Raw genomic sequence first — 19,257 nt, forward strand, 5'->3', positions numbered from 1 at the left:
AGACCTACTTGGAGAATATTGCCCAGCATAATGATGGTGGCACCATAAATTGCAAGTGTGTTTCTCTAGCACGTGTCCTGTAGTACACACATGCCCCTGCCTAGAGGCCTTTAGCGACGAGCCTGCTGTCTGGAGCCGCACGAGGGCTCCTCCACTTACTCTGCCTACATGCAAATAGGCCTAGCCGTCAGACCTGTGTGTGTACATGCACAGCAGTGACGTGCATGACACACCTATGCATTCCCCAGGCCTGTGCCAGGCTGCTGAGGGACCTTGGCCTCTGCTTCTGCAGCAGGGCTTGGGGAATACTGTCTCTTGGGTCTGATACACCTGTTAGACTTCAGGAGGCAGCACCCCACAATTATCACTGCCTCTGAAAAGCAAACAGCCCGGCTCTGCTGGGAGTCCAGCTGAATGCCAGGAAGGGGCCTGGATGGCTCACTTCTCCCTAGGGCTTGCTCCTGGCTCGCTGGGATATCATCCAAAGGAAAGCTCCTAGGAAGGAGAAAATTCTGTCTTGGTCTCTGATGACTAATGAACCATAGAGCCCAGGCCCAATTAGCCAGAGGCCGGTCCAGGCCAGGAGATGAGTCACTCCAGCTTGGGATGGATGAACAACCCCAGAGATCTGGCCCTCTGGCTCATCTCCCCTCCCGGTCTCCCAGCCCCAGCCTCCAGTTTATAATTCTGGTCCCGTCCCACCACTGAACCTGCTCAGTCCTGTGGAAGATCATATTTGTAAGCTCAGAGTGTCATCTGCCTGTCCCTAAAGTCCGTCTTGAAGGTGCAAGAGGATAATAGTTTAAAAGGGATTCCTCTTTCACGTTAGCAACACCCCCAATCTCACCAAAGCTGATAAAACCTAACCAATAGCTCTTGGAGAGCCCTGCCCCCGCCTCCCATCACACAGTGGTGTCCTCTGGGCAAATGCATGCCTTCCTACCACATCCACTCATCTGTCCTTGACTGTCACAGTGGATGAGCACACAAAGGGCTCGGAGCAGTGACAGGTCTCCAGCTGACCTTCACTGCCCAGTGCTACATGGAGACCCAACCTGAGGCTCACGTACCCATACTGTGAGGCCAGCACGTGGGTGACTTGTCACACTCGGCTACAGAACCCGTTCTAACCCAGGACTCAGCCCTCCACATCTCTCCTGGCAGTGCCCCAAGGCATTCCCTCAGGCAGGAGTTTCCTGTCTTATGGAGGTCTGGACACTGGGGTGACATCCTGAAGCAATTTTTGCAGCTGCCTGGGGAGGTCAGGGGACAGGAAGCCACTCTTCTAGCACCTACATGCCCTCCCCACCCAAGGAAACCAGGAGGTACGTAGGAAAATACAGTCTTTATTGTTCTTCTGAAACAACAAACCAGAAATATAATTTTGCCTTTAAAAATCTTCTGTCTCTGGCTGAAGGTACCACCATTGACAACACCCACCCCTCCCCTCTCTTTCCCTTAGAAAATGCCTAGATCTGGTATTAGCTGGAAAGAAGGAAGACTGTGCCCCCAGCCTCAGGAGACATGTTTAGCAGCCTGCTAAGCAGCATTCCCTGCCTTCCCCCACAACATCCTTCACCTACCATGGTCCTCTATGAGGTGGAAGGATCGAGGGGTGCAAGGCAAGGTGGACCTGCCCTGTCCTTCCCTGTTCCTCTTCAGACCCTTGACCTCAGTGTTCCAGTGGCCTCTTCCCAGGCCACCACCAAGACTCCTGTCTTGGAGCCAAAAACCAGCCTGATGCCTCCCGACCCTCCAAAAGCCTTGGAAAACTTGTGTCCAGCAGAGGGAGACCTAGTACTCATCTGAGATCAGACTTGCAGGAGGGCACAGACCTACAAGAGGGGACTAGTGACCCCCAAACCCCATACAGCCATCTTCTCACCTGCCGCCCCTTTTGTGTAGGCTACTAGTAACAAACAGGCCCCCTGGCCCATGCTCTGGTTTGGAGCCCAGTCCAGGTGCAATTAAAACCTCCAGAAAGCCAGACTGAGCATGTAAAACCCTGGGAAAGGGACCCCACAACTGAGGCCTCTGAGCAGAACGTGGCAGCCCTCTCTCTGCCCCTGGGATCTGCTTGGAATATGCTGGCAGGCAGTGAGCTTTGGTGAGGGCCACCTGCTTTCCCAAGATGCCACCAATCATGACCCAGTCCCCGCCCCAAGGTCCCAGGCCTGGAGCTGCTTAAGATGGAGGGGTGAGGGGTACAGAGCAATGGTTCTTGGGCTGCAGGCTATAGGAGTGGAACTGGTGGGTGTCCCCATGGGGCCTGGCAGTGATGATGTCCTTAGCGCTGAAGAAATGCCCAGTGGTGTATGTGCCTGGGCTCCCGGGAGGCTGCCATCCACACATGCTGTAGCTTCAAGGCCTCTGGGCCGGTGTCCCTGGAAAACCCAGCAGGAGAGGTGTGAGAGGGTTACCATGGTGACAGGCAGTCTCATCCAGCAGAACCACTTTGGCCCACTTCAGAGGATCTCAAAGGAAGCCTTGTGTTGTCAGTGTGTGCTTCTCCCCCTGTTGACTTGAGAAGATTGCGGTGAGCAAGCAAAAGGTTCTGTGGCCTGAGGGCTAGAGATCCAAGGCGGAAACATGTCTCTACTGCCCAAGTTCTCATGACCTGTGTCCATGTGATTGTGTGTGTGTATGTGTGTGAGAGAGAGAGAGAGAAAGAGGGAGAGAGAGACAGACAGACAAGACAGAGACCAAGAAAGAGAGAGATTTCCAATAGATATAATTGCGCTGGTGATGCTGAGTGTGTGTGAGAGTGGATAAGTGAATCCAGGAGCAATGCAGTCGGTGTGGCCTATAGCAGATAGAGAGACCTAATGGCTTCAGGAGAGGGGGTGTGTTATAATCATGTTTCTTAGAGCTGGGTCCAGATGCCATGGCTGGTGTGATTGTACATTAGTACTAGCAGTTGAAAGCTGGACCCAACTCCGACACTAAGGGCAGCTGAAAATATATTCCTGGCTTAGAAGAGGGTCACAGAAGTTGACCCTTGGCCCCCCATCACTTCCTCCCCACCCCTAATGCAGATGAGGTGCTATGAGCAGGAGGTAGGGAGAGTCACCCAGTCTACAGCCAAGGCAGGAAGGGCAACAGGGGAACACTGAGTCCAGAAGCCTCCACTTGCACACATATCCTTTCTTCCCTATGGCCAGAAGCTTAGGGAGATCCCCCAGGTGTTCCAGAGACTTGGTGGCTCAGAAAGGAGCATGAGCAGGAGCCTTTAGCACAAGGGTGGCTTCCGCAGAGACTTGGAAGTTCATGGAGACAGCCGCACTGTGGCTTGTTTGCTGGAGGGATGGGGAGGAGAGGGAAGGGGGGGGCTATGGTGGAGGGAAGGGCAAGCCCTTACTGAAGCAATCCCCAGCGTGCTCTCCCAGCCCTTCCTACCTAGGCCAAGTGGGGCTGGGCTCTCACGCCACAGAAGAGATCTGCTTCTGGTCTTCATGCTCACCCTCCGGGTCCCCCATTAGGGGCTGCCTCTTCTTGAGCTCCCGGTGGTACTTGGCCATAAGGGAGGCATAGATGCAGCCATAGGCAGCAGCCACCACCATCATGATGCAGACAATGCCACAGACAACCCCCGCGATGATCACCGTGCCGATGGCCCGCCTCACGCTCACCGGCCGATACCTCTGCTTCTGGGGGCAAGCAGTGCTGGGCTCGGGCTCGGGCTCAGCCCCTGGCTTGGGTTTAGCAGGTTCAGGGCTTGCCTTGGTACAGGGTGGCCCAGGAATATCCAGCCCAGCTGAGCTATTCTCATCCTCCAGCTGGGAGCAGTAGTTGAACATCTCCATGGGGACCACACGCATGTCCTTCCCCCTCAGTTCCTTAGGTAGGGTGCAGGCAAGCTGGTCCAGGCGCCCCCCTGCATCCAGGGAGAAAAAAAGGAGGAGATGACAAGACATGCAGAACCTGGACTCCCTCTCCCCATCCCAGAAAGCCCAGAAGGTCTAGTTTCTATCAGGATGCAGTCAGTCCTGAAATCACATCAATAGGAGAGGAAGAGAGAAGAAAAACTAGTATTTATTAAGCCAAGGATCATGATAGGTGAGGTACATATATCATGTCATTTCATCTACACAGAAGCCATATGAAATGGATATTACCATTATTCCCATTTTAGAGCAGCACACAACCATTTCAGTCAAGCCTGCTCCGTCCAGTGTCAAACTGATGCACAAGAGTAAGGCAATGCTTATATATGGAGGTACTCAGGGAAGAGTTGACAATGCAAAGATAGAGCCAAGAGCCCTGCCCAGGCTATAATTCTTCTCTTCTCCTTGCCCCTGAATCTGCCCGTTCACTATCTGTAAACCCAGGGCACTGTTCTCCACAGTATCTAATTACTCCAGAGCTCCTCCCTCTCACAAACAGGACAAGTTAAAGCCACTGTCACAGTGACCACGCTTCCATGCAGAACCTTTTGGTTGCCCAAGACCACCTATTTGGAGAAAAAAGGTCGGGTGATAATGTTTTCCTTTTCCTTTTTAAGAGCAACTATAACCCATTAGCACCCCAACCACAGCATCTCTGAGTGAAGCAGCATCTTGAAAGGAAATCCTGAAAACCCATGAGGGCAAAGGAGAGGGGGCCAGTGCTAATGAGGGGGTGTGGGCAGCAATAGGTGCATGGGCTAATCACGACAATAGTGACAGCCACACAATGGTGAAGTCATGAGGGCATGTAGATGAAGAACATGGGTGGGGTAAGAGAGAAAGTAGCTGAGGAGAATCCCCTACGATGTCAAAGTCAGATTTTGGCATTCTATCCACTTCCAGGCAAGGGACACCCCCCCCCCCTTCTAAATGGCTCCTGCTAAATGTGCTCCTGCCAGTCCATCACTCCCAGGTCCATCTCCCAGCACAGCTGCTGCAAGCCTCCTCATACAACAGATATGCTTCTCCTGGGATGCTGATGAAAACACCCTGGGATTTTTTTTAAAGAAATGCAAGGTTGAAAACAACTGTACTATTGAAATTTCCAAAAATATATATTCCCATTCCATGCCCTTTTGTGCTGAGAATTTAGTTCCTGATGACTATATGAAAGGACAAGGACATTCCCTTGGGATAACACATGGGTCTGAAGACACCTGGTCTCTAGTTCCCCTATGCCACTGACTGCCTGGGTGACCTATGGCAGGTCTTACATCCAGTGAAATGTGTCCAAGAGCCACCTTTGTACAGGCAGGAACTGGGTGCTGAGATGGGGACAACCTCACCTTCCTGCTCCAAAACCTGAGGTTGAATCATCTTGCACAAATTATTTAATTTAATTGCATTTGAGTCTTGTTTTCTTGGCCATAAAATAAGAACAGCTAAATCACTTAACTGCTATAAGGATTAAACAGATAATGTACATGAAAAAATATTTGTAAACTGGAAGCTATATTAATTATTATTTCCCAACTCACAAAAATGGGAGAAATTATCATAGTGACTAACATTTTATGGCACTTTACAGTTTGTAAAATTTTTTAATTAACTAACACATGAGAATATCACCCAAATAATTGAGATGGTGGCTGGATATGAAACAAAAGGAGTAAGACTGAGGAAAAGCATTAACACTCTTCATATTGATTCACTCATTCAGCAAATATTCATGGAGCGTCTACTTTGTGCTGGGCACAAATTATGTCTTATTAAGTCCATTTGCTATTATGGATATTACTAACAAATGAACAAATAAGTGAATAGGTTTCATGGAGGACTTACTTTATGCTAAGTACTTGTCAAGACACTTTTTGTGCATTACTATTTAATCCTCACAATGATTTTATGAGATAGGTGTTATTTGCCCCATTTTACAGATGAGAACACTACCACAAAGAGGTTTCTCAGGATCCCACAGCTAGTAAGTGAGTGACAGGGCCACACATCAAACCCAGATCTGGCACTTTTAACCATTATGCTCTTCCTTGCCCTCCTTTTCCATTCCATTTTATAGTCATTCTAGAACTTTCCCAGGTTAACAAAAAGGGGAAAGGAAAAGAGTAAAACTAAAGATAGGTGGGGGCACCTGGGTGGCCCAGTCAGTTGAGCATCTGATTTCTGCTCAGGTCATGATCTCGCAGTTTGTGAGTTTGAGCCCCGCATTGGGTTCTGTGCTGACTGCTCAGAGTCTGGAGCCTGCTTCAGATTCTGTGTCTCCTTCTCCCACCAGCTCCTCCCCCACCTGCTCTCTCTCTCTCTCTCTCTCTCTCTCTCTCTCTCTCTCTCTTTCAGAGATAAATAAACATTAAAAAAACCTAAAGACAGTTGGCTTATTAAAAGCTTTGAATATAAAACTTCTTGAGACAGAGAGTTGAGATCATCATCAAAGTGAAAATTTGGTTTTATCTGTGGATTTAAATTACATTCCACCCTCCTGAAACTGTAGATATTTAAGAAGGTATTGTATTATTCAGAAGAGCAAGGGTGTTTTTTCTTCCTCCTATCATGCCGGGGAAGCCCAGAGGCATACCTGGTGGGATGCAGAGAAAAATTATACTGAGTCTTTAAGTTGCCTCATGAAACCTACAGAAGTGAGATCAAGTTACAGTGAGTCAGTCTAAAAGAAAAAGAACAGGAAGGAGGCTGGGAGCTGGGAGGGGTACACAGGGAAGAAAGCGTATCAGTAGAACAGGAGGGAAAGCAGCACGGGCCTCTCAGCCCTGCTGATGATTTGGAACCGAGGCTGAGACTCTTCCAGCCAGCCCTGCTGGTAGAGAGGTAGGACCACCCCCTTTTCCCTGGACCTCAGCCCTGAGTCAGCGCTCAGCCTCCAGGAAGTGTGTTGGGCCAGGGGGTGACCCTCCCAATTCCTCACACCCAGGCAGGACTGGCTGTGCTTACCTCGGTAGGAAAACCACTCCATCCAGTGCTTGAAATCACGTAGGTTACAGTCGCATTCCCAGGGATTGTCCCCAACCTGCAGCAGCTGCAGGCTTGCGAGGGGTTCAAATGTCAGCCGGTCCAGGTTCTGCAGACGGTTGGAGCGAAGTGATAGGGAGCGCAGAGCCGGGAGTCCATCGAAAAGGCCAGGGGGCAGCTGGGCCAGGCCGTTGATGGACAGGTCCAGGTGGCGAAGCAGGGGCGAGTGCTGCAGCAGGTCCCTGTCCAGGGTCCTGATGCTGTTATTGCGCAGCTGCAGCTCTGTAAGATTCGTCAGGTCCCGGAAAATGGAACGGGGCAGCTGGTCCAGGAAGTTGTTGGATAGGTCCAGCCTCTGCAGGCTGGACAGATTGGCGAATGCCCAGCTAGGCAGGGCACTCAGCTTATTGTTCAAGAGTAAGAGGGTTCGGGTGGCAGCGGGCAAGTCCGGGGGCACCATGGTGAGGCCTAAGCCACTGCAGTCCACCTCCAGGCTGAGGCTGTCACACTTACAGGAGAAGGGGCAGGTGGGGAGGGCCTCCACAGCATACAGGGTGATCCAGCAGGTGATCCCTGGAGGGGAAGAGAACAAAGAGGTGGAAAGAAAGCAACAGGCTGGGGGTTATCACCTCCTGCTTCTATGCCCTCCTTTCTAATTTGTATCATAATGGCCTCTTGGCTTTATCTGTTTTGGCCCAAGCCACAGTCAATACACAAACCTTTACTGACCACATAAAAAGATAATTAACAAACCCAAAGCAGGTCTATATTATTGGACATCACACAGTGTCAGTAGGGCTTCTTGCCTCCCAGCATATCTGGCAAAAGAATCCCTTTAGTGGAGTACAGTCCTGCAGAATGGCAGACCTGAGTCCAGAAGACAAGCAATGTTGTTCCACAAAAATGTCCCAGCTTGCAGGGCGTCCCATGGTTGATCTTCTTGGGAGTTTGGGCCCCACTGACACTATAGATGTTGACAAAATAAAGGATCTAGTAGTCAAAGAAGCCTCCTCCCTTGTTCCTCTCCCAGTGTCACAGAGAAGGATTCTCTTTCCAAAAGAAAATGGCCACACTACTGCTTCCTTCTCCTCTGTACCTCCACCCCAACTTGGAGCTGTACTAGGCTAAGACATGCCATGCATGGAAGCATGAAGACCAGAAGCTTGAGCCCATCTACAGTCCCACTCCAGAGACCACTGTGGAAATGATGAGGATAAGATGCACAATTCCACGTCCATGCTGAGGAAGACTTGGGCACAAGCCACTTCACACCATAGGTCCAGAAGTTTCCTATTTATTCTCATTCTAAAACCAGCCATGAACTTAGGCTGGGTTCCTGTTCCTAAGGGCTGCAGAATGGACCCATTAACAGCATTCCATTTGTGGTCCCATGTTTTGCCCAGGACCCCTCTGAGTAAGCTCAGAGCCTAGTCTGGGGAAGGGCTGGGGGGTGCGGGAGGGGCCTAAAAGAACAATCACAACAGAGCAGTTCATCTTATTGCCCAGCAGCCCTTTTTCAGAGTGACTGCAAAAGTTAAGTGTCTTCCTGAGTATCAGAGAAGCTTGCTCACTGTGAAAGAGTTTTCTCTTTCTCATCCCTGGGATGAGCCCAAAATAGTTCAACTTCACTAAGTCAGCACCCGGTCTGGCAAATTACTGGCCCCATCTTGGATGTGGGATTCATGCAGATCTGACAGCACGTGGGAGGCTGTAGAGGGCCAGGGGTGGGAGTGCCCTTTTGTGCTCTCTCTCTTCCGTTCATGGCATGTCTTAGGCTAGTGCAGCTCCAGGTGTGGGGGTGCAGAAGGAAAGGAAGAAGAAGTGTGGCCATTTTCTTTTGGAAAGAGAAGCCCAGAGGAAAGACCCTAGCCAGGGAAGTGGCAGAGAAGTTCAGACCCAGTTCGTGGCCCAGGTGGCCCCCCCAGACAGGCAGCAGCCACCCTGACTTGAGTGCCTGAATGAATCTGTGTCTGGTAGATGTCCGACTGTCTGGTGTCCTCAAGAGCAGAGCTTGAAGGAACAGTAGGGGACTGTCCCCCCCTCCACACACACACACATACCTGGAGGGTCACTGACAGCTGAGAAGCAGACTGCAAGGCTGACACCTGAGCCTCTTCATTCTCAGGGGGAAATGAGCACAGTCATGGCCATGGGAGCCAACTGGTGACCCTCCCTGGCTACATGTGGACACCTGCTGCTACCTGTCACCCTCTTACCCCTCTGAGCCCATCTGCTGCCAGGTCAGCCTGCCCCCACACTACCCCCACTATGCCATTTGAAAATCAACATTCTTCAGACTTTACTTTCCACAGGAAAAAATTCAATCCATCCAGCTTCCCTCTCAAAAGGATCAACATAACCAGAAGCCATTATTCTCCCCACCCCTGAGAAATTCAGGGTGACATAAAAGCTCGGGTGACAAGAAAACATAATCCTGTATTGCAAGGTGTTGAATGATTCCAGAATGAGGTTGAAAGGGGATCTGAGCAGCTCGGGGATCAGCCATTCTCACATGATGAATAATTCAGGCTGCTTATGTAGTGGGGCAACCACATCACAGGACTGACCTTACGAGGGGAGAAGTCAGGCAGAATAATGTCTTTTAAGACTATGTCTTACCTCTTAACCACACAGCCTTGGGCAAACCGGTCCTTACAGACCTCAGCCCTCTCCCTCATGTGACGAGAATTCTCAGGGCTTCTTTCAACCTGACAACTTAAAGCCTTTCTTATGGGAAATGGACGCCTCAGTCTCCTCAGGAGGGGTGGGACCCAACCTGTAAGGTCCTTCCAGCACCACGACCCAGGAGCTCTCTAGCTCCCTCCATTTCAGAGCTGGGAAGTCTGAGGCAGAAGAGAAGTCTCCAGGCTCACCCAGCCAATGGAAGAAAAGAGGGAGACTCGCCATTAGAACAAAAGGACTCTCCTAAACTGGACTTCTGGGCACAGGAACAGATTCACCTAGGAAAACAGGTCCACCCATCATGGCCTCCAGCTCCCAATTTAACCACTAAAGCTCTCAGCGTCGACTCTTCCTTTGCCACAGATGCGTAGCATGGGCAAGATTTTAGAGGGCAACCTTTGGCCCCCAGAGCCCCCTGCAGCCTGGCATGCATCCCTGCACGCCAGGCTAGCCCCTGCCGCTTGCCCCCACCCCATGGTACTCACAGTAAATCTGCCTCCACAGCACGGCAAGCCCGGTCCTTTGCTCGGGGCCACTGCCCCGGGCCAGCATGGTGAATGCCACAGCTCTCAAGGCCCTGAACCTCTGGGGAGAGAGGAGCCTCTCGGTGTGTGCTGTCAGTCCTGGGAGAGAGAAAGAGAGTGGTGAGCAGGCACTCAAGGCCCCATTCCAGCACAGGGGTTAGGGAGAGGGCCAGGTGTCTCTTTACACTCCTTGTCATCCCCTCTCCTGTTCTTCTCAGCTCAGCTATGGTTCCCTGGGGGGTGGGGGTGGGGTGGGTACGAGGGACAGAGAAGCCAGGAATCCTTCCACTTCCCTGGGTGACTGGGGAGGCAAGGAGGGCAGGCTCCGGCTTTTGGCACAGCACTGGGGTCTGTGTGTGGGACTCTTCTGCATCCTCTCCCCTGTCTCTCTTGTCTCTCTGGTGTGTTGATCTCTAAAATGTTTTGGAAACATTTTATGGTCTCCTTTGTGGGCTTTCCCCCATGTCACAGATGGGGAAATTGAGGGATCTGTCTACCAGGTAAGCAGAGTGAGGCCATAGTGACACTGTTGCCAGGCCCGGCGCTGCTCTTACCATGGCCCCCGAGGAGGCAGAGTCTGCTGCTGAGTCAGGTGTGCAGCCTGGGCCTCGCTCTTGCTGCCGGATGGCCTCCTGCTTCCCCTCCACCTTTGCCTGAGAGGTGAGGTGCAGTGCTCTGTCTTCCGCCCGCTGGGCTATAATAAGACTCATCAGCTCAGGGAGTTCATGCAGCAGCTGTCTATGCAGGAGACAGGGGCAGGAAGGAGAAGAGGAGATTTTGGAGCACAGGGAGGACTAGGAGTGGCCCTGGGGCTGCAAGAAGGCAGGTTTCTCTCGCAGATGATGAAAGAGGGGTACTCACCCTGTCTAGGGTCTCAGGACCTGCCCTGCCCCAACCCTATGGCTAATAAGAGGGACACGGGCCCTCCTCTGGTCCTCATTTCCTTCCAGATATGGCTAAGGCCCTTAGACAGAGGCCAGAGCCTCCACTCTCCCAGCCCCAGCAGAGGAATGGGAGAGGAGACTGTGGTGGGCTGCCCTGCAGCAGGATGGGACAAGGTGGGGAAGGGGACAGGGGAAGGGAAGACCCTGCCCACAGCCCAGCCCCTCCGGCTCCCAAAGGGCACCGTCCTCTCAGCCCACTGCTTCTGGCTGGCTCCTCTGGTTTCCTGCTGCAGCCTTCCCTCTCCTCACCCCCCTCCCCTGCCCCCATCCTCCGGAGCCAGGGGCAGAGTTAAGCAGGCAGCTGAGGAGGTGGAATGGGCTGCTGGGAAGCTAATGAGTTCAGCTCTGAAGTCTCTGCACCCAGTGAAGCGGGTTTCCCTCAGGCATTTCAGGTCCTGCTGCAGCTCCTGGTGTCTCTCACTGCCTCCCCAGCTCCCACTCTTGAATCCAGCTGCCTCTGGTGACAAAACCCACATAAAACACAGCGACCCCTACGAGAACTTCAGCTGTACTACCAGCAAGAGCAGCCTGGTGTGTGGGGGTCTTGGCTTTGCCTTCCCCCCACCCCTCCACCGGGGAGGGCTCCAGAAGCTGGCAGAGACAGCCACAACAACTGGCCCCTGACATGGGGCGTGGGGAACAGCCAGGTTCCCCACACTGCCTCTTGGCTGAGGTGTGAAGAAGCCTAGAGCAGCTCAGGTATCTTCTCCAGCTGTTCTCTCAGGGCCAGGCCCCCATAGGCTCTTAGTTCAGAAGCCCAGGCAGGCAGGACTCCTAGTTTCCTTCTGGTCCACCACTCCCTAGCTGTGCAACCTTAAACAAACCCGTACACTCTCTGAGCTCCAATTATCTTATCTCTAAAAGTGGTGATCGTAATACTTCATGGGCGGAATCTCTGTGTGGATCCATTTAATTAAGGGAGGAGAGTTAGCATTTACTATATTTAGTATACATTACCTTAGGAGAGAATTCAGGCGAATGTGCCCAGCTTGGACTTGAGCCCATGATAGATGTGAGGAAACACCAGTTCCCTTCTTCTGTGGGTAGGGGAGAGCAGCTTGCAACAGCTCTAGGTAATGTCTCCTTCCTGGTCCCACCAACCTCACACATGTGTTTACTTCTCTATTCCTGAGCAAATGGGCCATCACATGATGCTCATGGCCAGACACCCCACACACACAGGCTTCACAGACTTCCATCGCAGATGACAGTGTCCACCCTCTCTGTGTCCCTAGGTCACACGCTAGATCATAGATAGGTCATGGGCTTCTGAGCCTGGCTGCTCATCCACTCCCTGGCAACTGTGGGGTCTTAAGGGAAGACACATATGTGTGCACAGGGCAGGGTGCACATAGGCTCCCAGACACGTGTGTGGAGCTTCCAACATAGCACCTGGTGCAAACACACACCCACAGAGAGCTGTGCAGTTAGGCACGTGCTCACACACACACACACGCACGCACACGCGCGTGCACACACATGCCCTGCCAGCAGCCCTCCAGCCCTCCTCTTCAGATGCCAACAGTCAGCACAGTGAGATGCCTGGCAGGTCCCAGAAGCCCCCAGTGGACAGATGTACAGGGGCACCTCCAGCCTAGAAGGGAGGTCTAAGGAAAACCCTGAAGGACAACCTCTACCACAGGACTTTTTCTATACCCAGACCCACAAGGGTGCTGGAGACCCAATCCAGGCCTCCGCTCTGCTCTTTCCAGCTTTCTGCAAGGAGACAAGTGGCAGAGAATCCCTCTCACCCAAGCCCAGGCCCTATGTCCACCTGAACCTCCTCCCCTCTTTCAAGCAGGTTCTCCTTTTCCACCCCACTTACCCCTCCCTGACCTCAGTGTCACCCCCATGGTGAGCCGAGGAGTTGACCAGCAAGCACCCAACAGTGGAGACAGTGGCCTGGAGCAGGTCCTGATGCCCCATCCCCAGACTTAGACAATGTCACCTATACAAGGCAAGTCAGGCAAGTTGCCACAATGCAGACCCATAGGCATCATCTTTCGAGGTGGCAGGGCACTGTTGACCCTAGTATCTCTGGAGATATGTGATGAAAACAAAATCCCCCAGGCCCATGGGTGGGGGATGGGGGCTTCACCTGTGCTCCCTAGGGAGCTGGCCCTGCCTCCGTGGGCACCATGGAAGTGACCTTTAGGGAGATTTGGGGCTAGAACCCAGCACTTCCTGGCTCCTTGGCCCTTTGTCCACAAGCACACCTCCAACCAAAGAACCCCTTCCTACCCCCAGAAGTATCTAGCCTCATCAGGAAAGGGGGTGACCTACATTAGGAGAGCAGCTGCTGCAGCAGGCGCTGGCCGGCTGCTGGAATAAATTTACACTGTCTGAGAGGGAAGTCCCACCCAGGATGGAGAATGAAGGACAGAAGAGAGCAGGGAGGTCCTGCCAGAAAGATCTATCTCCAAGTCCTACAGCTTCCTGGCTCTGGATGCCAGACCTGCTCCTAATCATCATGGGACTCACTGTCCCAGTCCCAGAGACAGAGATACCAGAGAGAGGGGCTGGGCCCCAGCAGGAAACCCCTGCCTCCTTTGCCAGCCTGTGCTGAGAGAACCAGGATTGGAGGATGGGGCCAAGGAGCTACAAGCAATCAGACGGAGAACCCCTGAGAACGCTTTGCTACTCGGCATGGTCCACGGGCCTCACCTAGGCATTTCTTAGATGTGGAATCTCAGGTCCCACCCTGGTCCAAATGAATTAGAATCTGAATTTTAACAAGATCCCAAGTTTGAGAAACACAAGACGAGATTGCTTCTCCCCCAGCAGGCCCCGGCACCTCCCAGGAGGCCATGCCAGTCAGTCTCTGGAAGCCAGGCCCCATCTCGGAAGCGTCAGTGACCTGGGCCGAGTGGGGAGGATACTGACACTGGCACCCCTTTCAAAAAGCCTCTGTATGGGAAGAAGCGATGACCATAGCCACAAACGTCTGTGTATAGTGTCCTTAGTCCTCATAACAACTCTCTGAGGTTGGTATTACTTTTAACACCATTTTTGCAGATGGGGGAAACTAAGGCAAAGGAAATTAAGTAATTTGCCTCCGGATAGGCCCTGGAAGAATGAATACAGCTTTGGGTTCAAGCAGTCTGGTGACAAAGGTACTAACTCAGCTGCCTTTATAGGCTTCTCGGGCTGTTCTGTTCCTGGTCTGTTTACACACGGAGGTTCTGGGTATAAGAAGGAAAAGGCAGAAAAGGGAGACGCAACCTTTCACTTATACAGTACTTCACAGTTTACACAGCATTCCCTCACCCACTGTCTCACTGGATCTGAGGAGGCAGAGGTTCTAATGCCCCTCCTCCTGATGAAGAAACAGGGTCTATGAGGTCCTGGACTCAGGCACAAGCCCGGTCTCCCCCTCCCAGCCCCTCCTTCCAGTAGCATTATAGATGTAGGGAGAAGCCCCAGGTGGCCAAGATCTTAGGAAAGGAAAGGAAGGGGGCTTTCTAGAAACCTTCCGGCAGAAGGTTGGGTGCTGAGGTGAGGAGGGTAGGCTGGGAGCTCCAGGGAAGCCAGGGGTAGAGGATAGTGATAGAATGAGAGGCAGCAATAAGAGCAGAAGGTTCCACGTGCTCCTGCTGGGCTGAGTGGGTGCAGCATCCCCTGGAGACTGGGAGTGGGGGCTGCTTCCCGGGTGGGGCACCTCACCTCAGCCCCCTGGGCGAGGAGCAGCCAGCCAGAGCCCCCAAATCCGAGTGCTCAGGTTAGGTCGGTGCAGAGCCATGGCCTCTCTGTGCTTCTGCCCCTTCAATTCCTCCTACAGACAGAGATAATCCTCCAAGTAGAGCTGCCTCAGACCCCAGCTAGAAATCTCCAGCACACCCACCAGCAGCCTGGTGTCCACACCCTTCCCCTGATGCCTCTGTCACGTCCATCTCCCCAAGTCAAGTGTCCAAACCATACAACTGCTTAATGCCTATTGTACCTCAACCCAGGGTTCCTGACTCCTGGGACATCATGCTGTCCCTGCCATTCACCTCCACTGGTATCTCTCCCTTTGGTCAAGTATCCCTAGTTGAGGACAAGGCTTCTGCACGCCCTCAGCATCCAAGACTCACAGGACTTACAAGCAGAAAGGGACTTCGTAGTCGCCTGTGCACCCACTTCACTCTGCAGAAAGGTGAAGGTCACAGGCGGGTGAGAGGCACCAAGAGGGTGAGAGGCACCTGCACCGCAGAGCAGCCTGAGCTGAGCCCTGTTTGGTGGGGACTGTGCAGGGCTGGGCTCTGCACCTGCTGCCTCCAGTCTGGCCATCTGGGCCCTTCCAAGAGACATTCTCAGTCTCTTCCTGCCTGTCACCCCCATAACATACACTGCCCAGGCAGCACGGAAGCTGGTTTTTTTTAATCTCTCTATCTGTACTTGGAACAGGCAAACCTTCCTGGTTCATTTCAAAATGCATACCCCATTCTCACCCCCAGCTTCCTGCATCCTGGTTTCCTTGTTGAATATTCCTGATCCCAAACAGATCCTCTGCTAATCAGAACAGAAACACCCCCTGAGTCGTTCCTCACCGGAGCCCCTCTCCGTTGTGAACAAACTAAGCACATTCATTCAGGTCATGGATCTGGGCTCAGGCCATGGCCTTGGGTCCATTGAGGTCATGGATCCGGGCTCAGGCCATAGCCTTGGGTCGGGGCGGTGGGGGGTGGGGAGGGGGACAGAAGAGGCTTGATCTGAGTAGAAGGAGGGAGAACCTGAGAAGAGAGACTGCCTCTGCTCCAAGTCCTTCCTCCCCAGACACCCCAACATTACATAAAGGCTCCCCCCTGCCTCCTCCCCATGATACCCATTCCACCAAAAACAGCCCAGTAGGGCCCCTTGGCTTTAGTGCCTAGGAAATGGGAATAAGGTTTGCTTATCTGGGCCCCAGACACAGTTTCCAGCCAAACCCCAAAGAAACCAGATCGGTTGCTTAAGAAACCTCCCTCCTTCTCCTGCCACCCCCAGGCTGGCTTTCCTGGGCTCCCTCTTTTGGCAGTGCCCGAGACTGAGACTGTGGCAGCGGGGAGGTGGGGTGGGAAAAGCAGGAAGCTGCTTCGGGTTTCCCTCCTGCTGGACTTCCCCCGCCCCCTCCACGTGCTCAGCCTCCCCTCCCCTCCCCCAGCCTATGTAGTTATCTAAGCTGCCGGGTGTCAATCTGAGTCATGCCAAGGCAATGCCCAATGCGCCCTGACAGCCAGGTGCCACCCTCACCATCACCCCCAGAAACTCTGAAAAGCTTAGCTCAAGGAAAAGACAAAGCAGTCACTGGAACTGAGCTGGGTGGTCTGGACTCCTGGTCAGACTACCCTCTCTGCATTGTCAAAATGGGCCTCGGGGCTGCTGAGAGCAGCTTTCCTGATACAACTCAGGGTGTCCATGCCCCACTGGGTTGGGAAACCAGGTAGGAATGGCTTGGCCATATACCACCCTCTCCCCCTAAGCTGAGTCCACAATTCCCACCATGGCATAAGGCTTTTGAACCCATTTATGGATAGAGGACCTGGTGTGTAGCTGGGGGACACCCCGAGCGAATTCTCACAAGCCTGGATCCACCCCCTGCCCCTGGGACCCTGGAGGGCTGGGAGCAAGGCCTCAGGCTCACCAAGGAAGAGCTGCAAGGCTTTTCTCCATCGTCCACTCCCAGCCACGCCCCCACCAGGGAGGCTTCCCCCACAGCCGCGTGGACCCATGTCCATGTAGGGAAGAGCTCCACTGCACCCTGTACAAGGGCAGCTTCCTGAAGGCCGACAATCCCGTGCTGAGGGCATCCTGCGGAGAGGCTGCTCCAGGTCTATTCCCAGACCTCAAACAGCATAGTCCTCCAGCCTGCCATCCCCCCCCCCCCCCCCACCGCCCCACCAAGCTGTCCTCTGTACCAGCCCTGTCACCAGCATCCCTTTCCATAGCACCCAAGCTCCTCAGGCTGTGTCCGCGAGCCGGGCAGGCAGACGGCACAGGGCTCTCGGTTGGCACTCCCCGTGCTGCAGGGATTGGTTTCTATGCCCCCCAGGGCCTGTCATCTGGCACTGGCACTGCCCTCCTCTCCCCTCCCCTTCCCCAGCTGCCCCCTCCCCAGCAGAATCCCAGCTCACCTCCCCAATGCTGTGATGTCAGAGTACCCCTGGGTCCTGTATCTTTGGGTCGCCCAGATGTCCGGTACTGAGCACTTCCCCAACCCCAGCCATCGCTCCCAGGCAGCAGGCAACAGCCACTGTCTGTGCAGGGCCAGGAGACCCAGCAAAGATGGGCCCTGTTCCCTGTGACCCAGCCACCCTGCAGCCCCACCGGCCCTTCATTCCTTCTCTCCAGAGGACAGCACTCACCTTTCTTCACCCTGACCACAAGCTCCTTAAATCAAGTAGCTCTTAGCCGTCCAGCGAGCCCCTCCTGGGATTCCTGGAGAAATCCAGACAGCACTGCCCAGCGGAGCGCTGGGGGCACGGAGTCTCCAGTCGCCCGGCCGGGAGCAGGGACCTGGCACGCAGCGCACAGCACGGGGGAGAAGGAATGCCTGCCGCAGCTGCCAGGGGGACGGGGCTGCTGGGTCAATAGCAAACTGAGAGGGAAGGAGGGAGGGACAGAGGGAGACCGATAGGAAAGGGGAAGAAAGGGAGAGGAGGGGAGCGCGCGCGTGTGCGCGCGAGCGAAGAGACGGAGCAATGGAGTGACAGCTGGGGGTACATCTGTGATGACAGCGACAGTAGCACACACAGGCGCCGCGCGCACAGGCGCACACACACCGGAGGCGCTTGCGGCCAGAGGGCAGCGCTCACCCTTGAAATGCTCACATTTCGGTGGAAAAAAGCACCTATGGATTAACCGCTTCCAACTCGAAAGGAGGAAAGCTGTTGAAAGCCCTTGTACCCTGTACCTCCATCTTCCTTCCCCAATGTCCTCCAAGCTCTCCCTGCCCCGACTGCCGCCCCCCTCTCCTGTCTCTCCCCTTCCCTTTGGAGAAAGAGGGCCAGGACCCAGAGGGCAGAGAGGCCCCTAGGAGGCTGGGTCTGTCTCCCGTTCAGACATCTGCAGGGTAGTATCTTCCATCCTGCCTGTGGAAAAGGAAAAACTAAACCCTTTTCCCGGTCAAAGGGTGATTTATTCCAGAGAGGGTCATTGGAGGGGTGCACAGGACAGCCCATATGCCTGGCAGTCCTCCAGAAATCGGCCCTGAGCCACACAGAGCTAGTGTCATGGTCACACATAGATCACTGAGCTTCAGTGACCCCAGACCAGGGCTATTTAAGGAAGTAAAATGCCAAGGCTGACAGGCTGGGAGCTAAGGGGACTGGAGCTGGTTGACAGGTTGTCTGTAGTGCCCTGGGGTGAGCCCTGGAGGAACCAGGGGTAAATGCAGCCCCGCCCCATCTGACTTGGCTTCTTTAGGCTCCTTGTTCTTATCTAGATGAGGTAGGCTTGCAGAAGGGAAGAGACTGGTATTCAAGAACTCAGAGGCCTCGTTGCTAACCAATCAGGACAAAGAAGTTGAGGAAATTGATATTCCAAGAGATGGCAAGTGTCTGATCCAAAGGCAAAAGACATCAGCAACTAAGCCAGAGGAGGAGTCCCAGCCTGGGGCACAGACCCCTAAGTGACCCTTCCTTGCATCTCTTAAAATCTGCCTGACAAGCAGGTGGCATGGCACGTTGATAATATATGTCAGGGGTATCCCGGTGTCTCTCTTCCACTTTACCTGTGTTCCTTGGGGGATTCACCATCAGGACTGGGGCAGAGGTGGGGGTCAGGTCGAGAAACCCCCAAGATGCCTCTGACAGATGCTCCTGCACCATCTTTTCTGTCTGCCCTGCTGCACAACACAGCAGCAGAGGCTCAGACCACTGTTCCAGGAGGAAAGAGGGCATCTTCTACCTGGGAATTCACCTACACAGAGGTCAAGTGCATCCTATCCTTCAGGCTAACTGCACCCACTTACTTCTAAACAGATCTTGGCTCTCCCAGCTCCTTCCCTGAGTCTGAAACACCCTCCGTCCCCATGGGTAGCCTCCCCCTTCTTAAAAGCTCAGCCAGAAAGTCACCACCTTTACCAAGTTTCCCTGTCCGGTCCACAGACTTGACCTTCTCCAATCTATGGCCTTTCTTTGGGGCACCCTGCGGTTCATATCACAGAAAATGTACAGCAGCTTTCTGTGGGATGGCTTATCTTCTTTCATATACTATGAGCTGTACCAGAAAATGGACTCTGTCTCTCCCACACCCCAGTACATTCTTGTCAGCTGAATCAGGGCT

At 53.5% G+C, this 19,257-nt stretch overlaps 2 protein-coding genes across 14 annotated transcripts in view; one reads left to right on the forward strand and one right to left on the reverse strand.

Annotated features, from left to right (window-relative positions):
- CACNA2D4 (calcium voltage-gated channel auxiliary subunit alpha2delta 4) overlaps positions 1 to 19,257 on the forward strand; it is a 113,850-nt gene that overhangs the window by 72,513 nt on the left and 22,080 nt on the right. The gene's annotated exons all lie outside the window — the stretch shown is intronic.
- On the reverse strand, positions 1,327 to 18,003 carry LRTM2 (leucine rich repeats and transmembrane domains 2). 4 transcript variants are annotated; one of them, XM_045462874.1, is made up of 6 exons: positions 17,337 to 18,003; positions 10,624 to 10,807; positions 10,031 to 10,168; positions 6,846 to 7,436; positions 3,461 to 3,874; positions 1,327 to 2,384 (listed from the first exon to the last, which is right to left on the reverse strand). In XM_045462874.1, the coding sequence occupies exons 3-6, from the start codon at positions 10,095 to 10,097 to the stop codon at positions 2,362 to 2,364; spliced, it is 1,095 nt and encodes a 364-aa protein (XP_045318830.1). In that variant the 5' UTR covers positions 10,098 to 10,168; positions 10,624 to 10,807; positions 17,337 to 18,003; the 3' UTR covers positions 1,327 to 2,361. The 4 variants fall into 4 exon arrangements, with proteins under 4 accessions (XP_045318830.1, XP_045318828.1, XP_045318829.1 ...); XM_045462872.1 differs by having other exon boundaries at positions 3,397 to 3,874; positions 17,337 to 18,000; XM_045462873.1 differs by having other exon boundaries at positions 1,327 to 3,874; positions 10,624 to 10,803; positions 17,337 to 18,000.

This window comes from Leopardus geoffroyi, chromosome B4 (genome assembly GCF_018350155.1).
Source record: "Leopardus geoffroyi isolate Oge1 chromosome B4, O.geoffroyi_Oge1_pat1.0, whole genome shotgun sequence".
NCBI lineage: Eukaryota > Metazoa > Chordata > Mammalia > Carnivora > Felidae > Leopardus > Leopardus geoffroyi.